Source organism: Phaethon lepturus, unplaced genomic scaffold, assembly GCF_000687285.1.
Source record: "Phaethon lepturus isolate BGI_N335 unplaced genomic scaffold, ASM68728v1 scaffold33556, whole genome shotgun sequence".
In the NCBI taxonomy this organism is placed as follows: Eukaryota; Metazoa; Chordata; class Aves; order Phaethontiformes; family Phaethontidae; genus Phaethon; species Phaethon lepturus.
The window spans coordinates 20,343-32,117 of NW_010548872.1; the positions used below are offsets into that span (position 1 = coordinate 20,343).

An 11,775-nucleotide genomic window follows, 5' to 3' on the forward strand; every position below is an offset into this window, starting at 1 on the left:
TCTTGTACTAACAGATTACTAATATGTCACAGAAGTGGAATCGGCTGCACGTGCAGGAGGATGTGAACGTCAAGCTGTATCAGAAGGAACATAATGCGCAGGTAAGCAAGAAGGATTTCTGTGACTTGCCTGTTCCCACATGCATAATTAACCAGACATGCTAAAGACATGATGTCCTTGTAAGTAAGCATTAGTGATTCCATTAAGAAAGGTCATATATTGCTGTTTACTTAAAACTTAATTGTATGATTGTGTAATGTGGCAATTATGCAGATAAGTGGTAAACTTTTTCATGAAAAAACACTTGTTTGTATAATAAGCAGTTGCAAGTCCCTTCATGTCTTAACTTTTCCTATCTCTTAACCTTCTGTCTACTACTTTTGCCTGCAGTAAAATCATAGGGTCGCAAACCAGGAAGACTCATTTTTTAACATTCTTGAGAGATGTGTGATTAAGTGTCTTACTAACAATAAACTGTCTAATTGTTCTATTAACCAGTATTAATTTTCTCGTCTCATTACTATGTCATTACAGTTTTCAAAAAGGTAAACAACGTTTTAAGCTATGGGGAACAAACCACTGAGAAATTGAGGCCTTCGTTCTGAAATGCTTTGTAATAAAAGGATAAAGATCTCTAAATGCAACTTCTCTGGTTTGAGCTAAAGTAGTTACCACAGTTAAGAAGGCGATTATCAGGCAAGAGTTAAACATGCTTTATTGTTTGCATGTGAGCACTGGACTGATCGACAGCACAAAGACCTGTAATTTTCACGTGTTGGGTTTATTATATGTTACTAAGGTGATTCTTGTGGCTGCTGGAACAGTTAGCGCATTTAAAAGTGGCTATGCTTCATGCTGGTGAGGCTTTTTCATTACACCTTTGGCTGCAGTGATTATGTTTCAGGAACCGCTTTAACATTGGTTATTTTTACTTGTTAACAGACTTGTTAGCAGATAAGCAGCCTCTTGAGTACTGTCAGCATTGAATGTAATCTTACTCTGCTTCAAAACCTGTACGAGAACGAGCTACCTAGAGCCAAAAACCTTGAAGACTCCGGAGCTTTTGCACTTATGTAAAACTTCAGGATGAAACAGACCTGGAGTAAGGCCACAAAGTCATTAGGGGACTTGTTAGGCAAGGCTTGGTGTCTTTAATGACTGTTAAAGTATTGGCTCAGATTCTTTAGATTTCCCAATCTGTGTGTAGTGTGGTGGGGGTTTTTTGTTTTGGGTTTTTTTTTTTAATTTTATTTTTAACTTACTTTTTAAGGAATTGGAGTTAGAAAATCAAGATTTGAAAGATCGAATGAGAGAAGTACAAGAGGAGCAAAGGATGCTGTTGGATAGAATTAGTGGGCTACAACTACAGTTGAATGAGGTAAACCCTAGTATTGGAATAATCTGACTTGAAAGCTGTTATAACCCCCTGGCGCTGACAGTGAAGGCTGGTAGAAGTAGAAAGGAAAGCACATGTAGTTAGGATGAGGTCTTCACTGCTTTCCTGTGAATTATTTCTACATGTGTTGCTGTCGTTTTCTTCTACTGCAAAAGTGTTTAGTCTTGTAATATTCAAGATGTGAGGAGACATGCTACAATGCCATTCACTGATACTCATACATTTGAGCAATAACACTCATGGCTATGCTTTGCAATGTAACATGAACCATGAGGTGTTCTGGTGTGTTGTAATTTGGAGAGTAAACTTCATCTGCACAATTAGATGTAGATGTTGCGTGTCAGTACTTTATTATAGCTACTGCTTATTTTCCAGCTGTTACTGTAAGTGAAAAAACAGAGAAAAATTTTCAATTGGCAAAAGACAGAAACAAGGGTTTTCAACAGAGAATTTCTCACTCAAATTTGAAACCCTGTTTTTAAAAAGTCTCTCTTAGGGGTCTAAATGACCAGTGCAATTGAGGAAGACAATAAAAACAGGATGTTTTTCTTTATGGAGGCTCACATTTGTTCCTTCACTGTATTTTTGCAGAGGTACATTTAAGAAGTGTACGCAGCTTCCCCTAAATGTAGCACATGGATAGAAAGAATATTTCTTCTTGTAATTGTTGGCTTGTCTGAACTTCTCTCTTAAGCGTTGCTTTTATAAAACAACAAACAAACCCCACAAATTCCTTAATACTCACTTTCCAAAATGAGCAAACTTCTACTGAAAAACTGTACTCTCCTGCCTCAGAAGTGTACGATCTAGATAATTGAAAAGGTACTTCGGTTTCCTAGTGTGCGTGTCAAGAGACAGGGCTCTGCCAAGCATCCTTAACTTCTGTTTATTTTTATTTCTCTTGCTAGAGGTTAGATGGTAAATGCAAGGGGAACAGTCAGAAGCATGTAGCATTAGAAACCGGGGTAGACTCATCAACTAACAAACTGTGTATAAGCCCCTTAAACACTATTGAAAAATGATGTGTGGGGGAATTTTTTTGTTATTTTTGCAGGAGCAAATGTTTGCAGATGATCTTGAAAATGAGGTACGATACATCACCTTAAAGTGTAATAGAACTATGAAATAGGGGGAGTGACTATTGCATCAATGTAATGGTATTTAAAACTATAGAGAAAAGAAAAAGCTATTTATAAATGCTAAATGAAACACAAATTACTCCAAATAATATATGTAATCCCTATGGCACTTTAAAGCAGACTTAATATTACAAATATCTCTTTAGTGACTTTCAGTGACACAAGACTAATAAATGCAAATAAATTATTAGCAAATTATGTTGGTGCATATTCCCTTGACTCAATCTTCAAGACTCCTTTTGTAGAGGAGCAATGTTGTAGAACTTCAGAATCAAAAATTGAGGTATTCTTTCAGTGCTGATCTTGGTTGAAGTTATCCCTAAACTTTTTTTTAAGTTGCTTGAGATCTTATAAATCTGGCCATTCTCGTGGCTTTGGCTATTTGGCACTCTTTCTCTTTCAGAAGGATGAGTTGAAGAAAATCCTAACTACCAAAGAAAAACAGCAGGAAGAAAGCTCAAGAACTATTGAAGCTCTCAAAGCTAAACTCAAATATTATGAAGTATGTTAATTGATTTGAAATGTAATATAGCAAAATATATTTACAGTAGTAAATACTTAAGCAATTTTAAATTGTTGAAAGTCTTAAATGGTTCTCTCACTGTAAAGGCTTTCCCTGCTCTTTAATCCTTAGCTTAACATATAGTAAAAAACTGAAATGAATTCTGGAGTTTATTTTTGTTTCTTGCCATTCGCTTTTAGGTTGACTTTGTGGGATCCGGAAGTAACTTTGGTAACAGTAAGTGTATTCAGTTCTTAAAAACGTGCCATGCGTGACGCACTGTTAGATTACACAGGCAAAGAGAGGTTTTCTGTCCTCTCTTTCTTTGGTTGGTCTTAGCTGTAGCCAAGCATGATGTGCGTCCAAGCCTCAGAATGCAGCCAGCTGGCCCCAGCTGTGTCTGTACCTGAGTGCTGGCGCACTGGTGATCAGGCTCGCTTAGAGCGGCTGGGGCTGTGAAACGTGCACTGAAACTCTGCTGTGCCTCCTCACAGCGTGGAAAACAAGCTGAGCAAGGTCCGTACTCCAGACGGAGTCTTCCCCTTCCCATGCTTCGTGTCTTAAACAACACTCGCGTCTAGCTCATGACAAGAAAACGATGGTAATGGTGAAAGCTTGAGTGTGGGCAAGTTTGAAAGCGACTTTAAACACAAGACCTCAGCTTACACTTCTGCCAGAAATGATTCCATTTCCAGAAACTGAAGTCTTCTGCATCCAACTTGGTTACAGGCCTGGCTTGCACTCATGTAACTTAAAATGTTACTTAACCTGTCACGAGCTGTCGAGGGCTGTTGGGCTGCCTGTCAGGAAGGATCATTTATTTGGAGTGCAGAGAGGATGCTTTTCCCTGGTGTGTTCATGTGCAGACATGCAGCTAGCTCAAGGTGGCTTTCATGACTGTTTTGCAGAATGACACCTAGCCTGGTATAGTAGGTGTATTTTTTTGTGAATAGGAGTTTGTCCAGACTTCCTATGAGGCTTTAATTAAGGAGGAGTTGTTTTAATGCCAAGTACTTAAACACCAGCCCGCAGCCTAGCACAATGCCATTGAACAGAATAAAATTAGGAAGGAAAATCACAGTTCTTGTGATGATGTGTTACAGTTTTTAAACAGAGACTAAATGCTGTTTGCTTTGCAAATCTAGGAAAAGAAGATTTATTACTTAAGCAAGGCCAAGTGTTTGCTGTGGAATCACAGGTAATAAATATTTTGCCACTTGAAAGATAGTTATGCTTGGGAAAGCCAAGGATACTTATAAATGTACATATGTTAAACATTGCTTCTCAATACAAAATTTTCTGCAATACTTGCTTTCCTATGTTTATTTTTAGCTGCTGGTGCCCTCTAGAGTTACATATGTGACGTAGCTCGAAATGCGGTGGTAGTGTCAAATACTAAACGGTCTGTAATGAGCATTCTTAAAAGTGAATCGGCACACTGCTGGATCAACAGCTGGGGTGAAGTGCAACTGGTTGGTCACCCCCATAATTTGTTTCTGTTTTAAATTCAGCTAAAACTTGGAAGACCTTATTTTCCTGCCAGCTATATAATAATTGCCTGCCAGTGTTGTTTGCTGATAGATAGCTACTTTTTGAAGCCACAATTCGGGTATTAACAAGGCCTGTCAGGCTCTTGCAGTGAGTCATGTGAGACAGGGATCAGTCCTAGCTGACAAACTGTTCCTACACTTGTGTTTCAGCTGTAGTGCTTCCAGAAGTGAGTGATGGCTAGAAAGAAATCTTAACATCCTATGCTTTCTTGCCAAATTTCACCGATACGTGTATTTTGTATGTTCTGCCGGTAACACAGAAAAATCTGGTCTCTTCTGCCACGTTTTACATAAGGTTGTCCAAATGGTCTTAGGATCGTTTTTATTCTTAGTTGAAGTTTAAAATGAGTCGATGTGTAATTCTCTGATCAAAAAAAAAAAGGGGGGGTATGGGTGGGCACAAAAAGCCAACCAACTGAAAAAAACCAAACCATACCCAAGCAGGTCATGTCTGGAAGCGACATACTGCTTTCTGGTCCTTGGAACAGGAATGAGGTCATTGGAACAAGCCTGTGCCATGTAATAGCCATCACAGCTGGTAGTGAAGCGAGAGTTGGTAGTGAAGACCACACGGCAGGAGGGCAATACTGTGTTTTTGAGATCCTTTCCTAGACAGTAAATTAAATTACTGTTTTCCTCAGTCTTTTCAGAGAGAAGGTTCTGTTAACCATGACATACTCTGTTCTGATTCCATTTAATTCCTTTTACATACTTGAGGGACAGGGGAAATATCTTAAATTATATTTCTTCTAGTAGGCGAGTGATTAAATATGAATAACAAGGGAAATTAAATTAATATACTATACCTGCACTTAATGTCAGTAGGGTCTGATGATTGGGAAACAGTAATGTGGGGCTTTATTCAAGATTTTTACTTTTACAAAGCTGAAATGCCCGTGTTCTGTAATATGGGCAAGAATAGATTAGTGTGTTTCTCAGAAAAGAAGGCATCTCTTGGACAAATTTTATGCTCATATCAACAGAGGTTTAAGACAGTTTTGTGTATGACAGCTCATATGTATATGACTTGCCAAACTTGTAAACAGGTATCTGTTTTTGTGCCAATTTATCTTCAGTCTAGGTCTATGCTGCGACCCCTGGAGCTCTCCCTGCCTAACCAATCATCCAGTTCAGAGAAGGAAACTTTAAAGAAAGAACTTGACAACATGAGGACCTGCTATGGTGCAGCAAAAGAAGAAATCAGCAAACTGCAGAGAGAACTGTCTCACAAGGTATCTGAATGTAAAGCTTTGGCATCAGAGTGTGAAAGAACCAAGGCGGAATCTGATGGGCAGATAAAACAACTGGAAGATGCGTTAAAAGATGTACAGAAAAGAATGTTTGACTCCGAAGGCAAAGTTAAGCAAATGCAGACCCACTTTCTTGCTTTGAAGGATCACCTGACTAATGAAGCTGCTTCGGGAAACAGTAAGCTAACAGAGGAGCTGAAGGATCAGTTGAAAGAAATGAAAACAAAGTATGAAGGAGCCTCTGCTGAAGTGGGGAAACTAAGGAACCAGATTAAGCAGAACGAATTGCTGGTGGCAGAATTTAAGAGAGATGAAGGAAGGCTAGTGGAGGAAAATAAAAGGTTGCAGAAGGAACTTGTTAAGTTGGAGATGGAGCGAGATAAAAGGGGAAGAAATGTCATGGAGTTAGAAGGGCAGCTCAAAGAAACAGCAGCAAAGTTAGCACACTCTGTAACTTCAGAGACATTTGAAAACATGAAGAGTTTGTTATCAAATGAAGTGAATGAGAAAGCAAGGAAGTTAGCAGAGATGGAAGCAAAGCATGAAAAACTGCAGGCAGAGATCCTGCTTTTAAAGCAGGAATCTGAGAGTCAGAAAGCTAAACTTGCTCAGCACATAAAACCAGAAGACCATGAACAAATGAGGAGTGGGTTTGAGCAAAAAAATGAGGAACTCAGGAAGACAATTTCTGAATTATCACAGAAGAATCAGACTCTGCAGAAGGAACTTGAAAGATTGCAGATCGATAACAAGATGCTTAAGCAGCAAATCCAAATGCTAAAAACTGAAATTAAAAGCCAGAACGTGCCTTTAAAAATTCACGAAGAATTGAAGAAAACAAATGATCTGACTGTTGGTGACCTGACCAAAAAGCTTTTTGAAATAACAAAAAAGTACAATGAAAGCAAAGCAGAAGCTGAAAAGTTGCTGGCAGAGAAGAACAGTTTAAGTGAGAATATCAGCCACTTCCAAGCTGTGTATCTGTCTCCAGAGCAGCACAAAAAAGAAGTGGAAGCTTTAAAATCTAATGGCATTGAACTTGAAAAGCAGCTTGCTGAGCTTCAGAAAAAATATGATGATGAACAAGTGAAAGTATGCAAACTAGTCTCTGAAAACACAGTCATAAGAGAGACTCTCAGGGATCAGTATGTGTTGGCTACAACACATGAAGAGATTAAAACAGTCTTGAATAACACACTAGAAAAGACTAACAGGGAGCTGTCAGATTTGAAGGAAAAGACTGAAGAGCTAAAGCAAGAATTCATGAGGGTAAATGAAGAAAATGGAACTTTGAAAAATAAAGTGAAACTCTTACAGAATCAATTGCAAACTGAGTATATAAGTTTAAAAGATCATGAAACTACAGTGACTACTTTAAATAAAAGCATGCAAGAACTTCAGGAGAACAATGTTGTGATTATGGACAAATATAAGAGGGGTCAAGAAGAAATTTTACAGTTGCATGCAGAAATTGAAGCCCAAAAGAAGGAACTTGACACAATTCAAGAATGCATTAAGTCAAAATATGCCCCAGTTGCCTCCTTTGAAGACAGAGAACAAAGCTTTGAAGCCACAGTGAAAGAATTAAAAGCACAGTTGCAGGAACAGGCACGGAAATGCAGAGAAAGCGAGGAGGAAAACAAGAAGTGCAAACAGGAGAATGAAAAGCTCAAAAATGGCATTTTGTGCATCCAAAATGACTTGCAGCAGAACTATATCCTTGCTGAGAAGTCCCGTGAAATGGAAAAAATGTTTGCAAGCAAAATGGAGGAGTTGAATAAGCAATTGAGAGAATTGCTGCAGAAATACACAGACCAAAAAGAAAAAGATGAACTGCCAGAGAGTACCAAGCAGCCCATAATGATGCAGGCTCAGCATCTTTCGGAGGAACAAATTGAAGCCTTGAAGAAGGCTCTTGGTCACACTATAGAGGATCTAAAGGAGGCTCTCCGAAGTAAGAAAGAATGTTATGACAAAGAAATGCTAAAAGTAGGAGTACTACAGCAGGAAAATCTTCAATACCTTTGGTAGAATATACACGAATGAAGGAAATGCTAGAACAAGAAATAGTAGCAACCAAAAACAGCTTGAAAGAAAAGGAAGAAGAAAACCAAGTTAAAAATGAGAAAATCTTGAGGTTGCAGTCTGAGGTTCAGCTTACTCAACAAGCTTTAACAGACCTGGAGAGCAAAGAAGTGATTGACATATCAGAATACAAATCCATGAAAAATACTCTGGAGGCCCAAATCAATAGCATAGCTGAAAATTTGTCCAATGTGAATAAAAAGTATGAGGAAGCATGTGAGGAGGTTTTGCAAGCTAAAAAGAGTGAGCTTTCTTTAAAGGATGAAAAGGAGTTGCTTCAGTTACGGAGTTGCAGTATTGAGCAAGAAATTAAAGACCAGAAAGAAAGGTGTGATAAATCATTGACAACAATTATTGATTTGCAGAAGAGAATACAGGAATCTGCGAAGCAGGTGGAAGCCAAGGATAACAAGGTAGGATGTGTTAGTTAATGCTTTTGACATTTTCAGTTTAGCGGTAAGGAACTGGACTTCAAATATAGCTGCTTAAGTATTCGGGCACAACTGTGTGTGCTGAGCACTAGGTACCCAGGACTGGCCCAGATCTGCTAAGATGAAGTCCTGGTTTTGGTAGCGTTATACTAAGTTTTTCTAATTCCTCATATGTAGTATTTAAACCCTAGTAAAACTTCCAAGCTGGGTTTCCAACTTTTGGGGTGTAATCTCATTCTTCCATTGGGGCTGTATTTGTTTAGCATCTCTGGCTTGCCTTCTGACTCTTCATTGTCCTTTTTAGAAATTAGCCCTAGAATATCTTTAAAGGAGAAGTCATTTATTTTGCTGGCTGACCTCCAGGGTCCATACCTCCATACCTTAGAGATTTCAGTGCTAGGAAGCAGAATGTGAACCAGTGATAACATGTCATGAAAATGAAGTCCTTTATCTTTGTGAAGTCTCTTGGCCAGTGTGATGGCAAGCTGGGACAAAGGCCCTTCAGTGCTTGCTGATCTTCATCAGACTTTAAAAAATGTTAAAGAATGTTAGCTTTCAGTAAGTGAGATGTCCTTAAATGATGTTTTTGTGTGCTTTTTGTTAAAGATAACGGAGCTGCTTAACGATGTAGAGCGGTTAAAACAAGCTCTTAATGGCTTGTCTCAGCTTACATACACCACTGGGATTCCCTCAAAGAGGCAGAACCAGCAGGTTGAAATGCTCCAGAACCAAGTGAAAACACTGCAACAGCAGCTAGCTGTAAGTAGTCACCCAAGTTGTTGTCTGAAATGCAGTAGCATCTCTTGCAGTTTCTTGTATAAACAAGGAAGTATGCATGTGGTCACTGGAGCACTGGGACTGACTGTTTGCTTAGGCTTCAGAAGTAGAGGATTCATGGTAATTTTTTTTTCCCCCGACTGCTTGCTTCTCTGTAAATTTGTCTGCTTCCTTCTGCATGTTAGAGTTGCAACGTTTGGGAACTCTCCCAGATAAAAAGGACACAACCAATTTGAAGAGAATTTGTGCTTACAAGATATGCTGCTATAGTTCTTGCCAAGACCATTTCTGTATGCAAGTTCCACGTTAATATTTTCTTGCAAAAACCACCAGCCATGTATTTTCTCACTTTGAAAGAAAGTGAGGTGGTCCTTTCTTAATGGATTTGTCTTTGTGTTCCCTTGTCTGCAAACATTGTGGAGTGCATTGCTTATTGTTAAGTACGAACAGTAAAGGGGAACACTTTATGATAAGTGCTGCGATGTTGTGCACAAACACGTTTGTAGCCCCATGACTTCAGTAAAGCTCATAATTAAAGCTATGTATGTTAGCAAAGTTAGCTATTTGCAAGCCTGCACAGAAGTAGGATACATCTTTAATATTTGCAAGGTTGACCCTTGTAAGGCAACATGTTCTTAGATTGTGTGATTTTAAACAGTAGCTAACGCTATTGATGAAACAAGCTTTTCCATGTTAGTGCACCTGGGCTGACACACTAGAGTGGCCTGTTTCTGATAGCCTCTCAGCAAAATTGCTTTGCTGCAAGTAAGCAATAAAAAATTGAAGCAGTGACTTTTTTCTTGATTAATGGAGGGGATATAGCTAACTTTAACCTTGAAATTCTGTTTTGTATAAGTGCACAACACCAAGCCTGCAAAATTGGAAATAGGCAAGAATAGATGTTAAAAATTTGATGACTTCACCTCCTCTTCCTATGTTCTCTTTATAGGATGCTAAAAAGCAGCATCAAGAGGTAGTTTCAGTTTATCGGACACATCTTCTTAGTGCTGTACAGGTATGATAGTCCCAGATTCAGATTGTTTTACTCTGTCATCTCAATGTAGAAATTCTTGAGACGTGTTTCCAACTGCCATACTGACCTCAAATAAACTTGAAACTAGCATCAAGTACCTGTTTTCATGTTGGGAGTTTTAATTTAGAATGGACTGATCCAACAAAAAAACCAAACACACCCCACAGCTGTAGTCTTATTGTGCCATCTTATAATTACGCATAGGCATGGTACTCAGATCTAACAATAACCTGCTTTGAAGGGTGATGGTGTCTGGTGACGTGAGCATGTTAATTCTGCGTCATCCCAGCTAATGCTGGAGAGAAATTGAATAGAAGTTGGGAACTTTATGCAGTGGTGCTCACTGGAGAAAGAGCTGATCAACTAATTCAAGGGTTGTGACTTCAGATACTTAAGCATGCAAAAGAGGGACCATTACTACAGCAGCAGGTTGTGGAGTCCGGAGGACAGGAACAGTAACTTTTTCCCACATCATATTTTCATGAAGGAAACTGTTGTGTCAGAGAGGCAGACCCTTCTTTCTCTCATGAGGAAAAAAAAAACAAACCAGGATTCGAAGTATTTCAGATTTTACCAGTGTGTGGTGAAAATACGGTAATGAGTTAAGACTTCTCAAGAATCTCCTAATGTTAGTGATGGATGGTTGACACTCTTAATTTTTCTTTTAACCAAGTGTTTGCTTGCTCTAGGGTCACATGGATGAAGATGTTCAAGCTGCTTTACTACAGATCATTCGAATGAGACAGGGACTTGTTTGCTGATGTGCTTAGTGCCATTGTTCTTGAAGGCTGCTGCATCTTGTAGGAGTGCTATGATTACGGTAGTGACAACCTTCATGAGATTTATATAATTATGATGATATAGCTGCAATATCAGCTTTTTTTGTTCATATTTTGTTTCCAAATATGAAACAACTTACAAAGCTGAAATATTTTCTTCTTGTAATAGGGCTACTAAGTTTCAGATCTGACACTCTCGTTAGATTAATAAAAGATTAATAAAAGATGTAGAACATCTTTTAAAATTGGTATACATGCTGACCGTCAAAATGATGACATAGTTAAATTATTGTAATGTCTGATTGACCACTTATTAAAGCAAGGCCTATACCCAGAAACTCTAGTTTATCCTATAACTTGAACTCTCATGGTATGGTTAAAAATAAACGCTGTTCAAATGAGCTTGGCTAAGTATTGTAGCTGTATATCTCCTTTAATGATTAAGAGAAAGCGGCGATTTTGTCACATAAGCTGATCAAGACATACTACAACATGCTTAGTGAGTCAGCTGCAAAGGTAGATGAAAGGTATTTAGGTATATGTTGTAACTTGGCTGGCCGAGTTACAAAGTTTATTTAAATAAAGCTTAAGATGTAGTGCCTCTGCTTTTTGCGAGACTTAAATCAGGTTTTCCATCAAAACACTAATTGCTGTGTTTGCCCCCCTTCCCCAGGATTTTTTTATGAATGCTTTGTAATATTGATTACTGCTGGCTGTAGTGGGACTGGAGTGTCACGGTTTGTAGAGCAGCATTTTGATCTAAATGTGATAGTCCTACTTCTGTATAATTTCATTCTTCATTAGGCCTAATATGGGTGTAGACTGAGCAGCTC

At 38.6% G+C, this 11,775-nt stretch overlaps 1 protein-coding gene across 1 annotated transcript in view; it reads left to right on the plus strand.

Annotated features, from left to right (window-relative positions):
- The window catches only part of UACA (uveal autoantigen with coiled-coil domains and ankyrin repeats), a 20,905-nt gene extending 9,875 nt beyond the window's left edge, over positions 1-11,030 (plus strand). Inside the window, 11 exon segments of the mRNA XM_010290108.1 lie at positions 15-101; positions 1,271-1,378; positions 2,451-2,483; positions 2,939-3,037; positions 3,238-3,274; positions 4,183-4,235; positions 5,664-7,842; positions 7,845-8,335; positions 8,960-9,112; positions 10,080-10,145; positions 10,853-11,030. Of these exon segments, the coding sequence (XP_010288410.1) occupies positions 15-101; positions 1,271-1,378; positions 2,451-2,483; positions 2,939-3,037; positions 3,238-3,274; positions 4,183-4,235; positions 5,664-7,842; positions 7,845-8,335; positions 8,960-9,112; positions 10,080-10,145; positions 10,853-10,924 (3,378 nt within the window). The 3' untranslated portion in view covers positions 10,925-11,030.
- Positions 11,031-11,775: the final 745 nt, after the last annotated feature.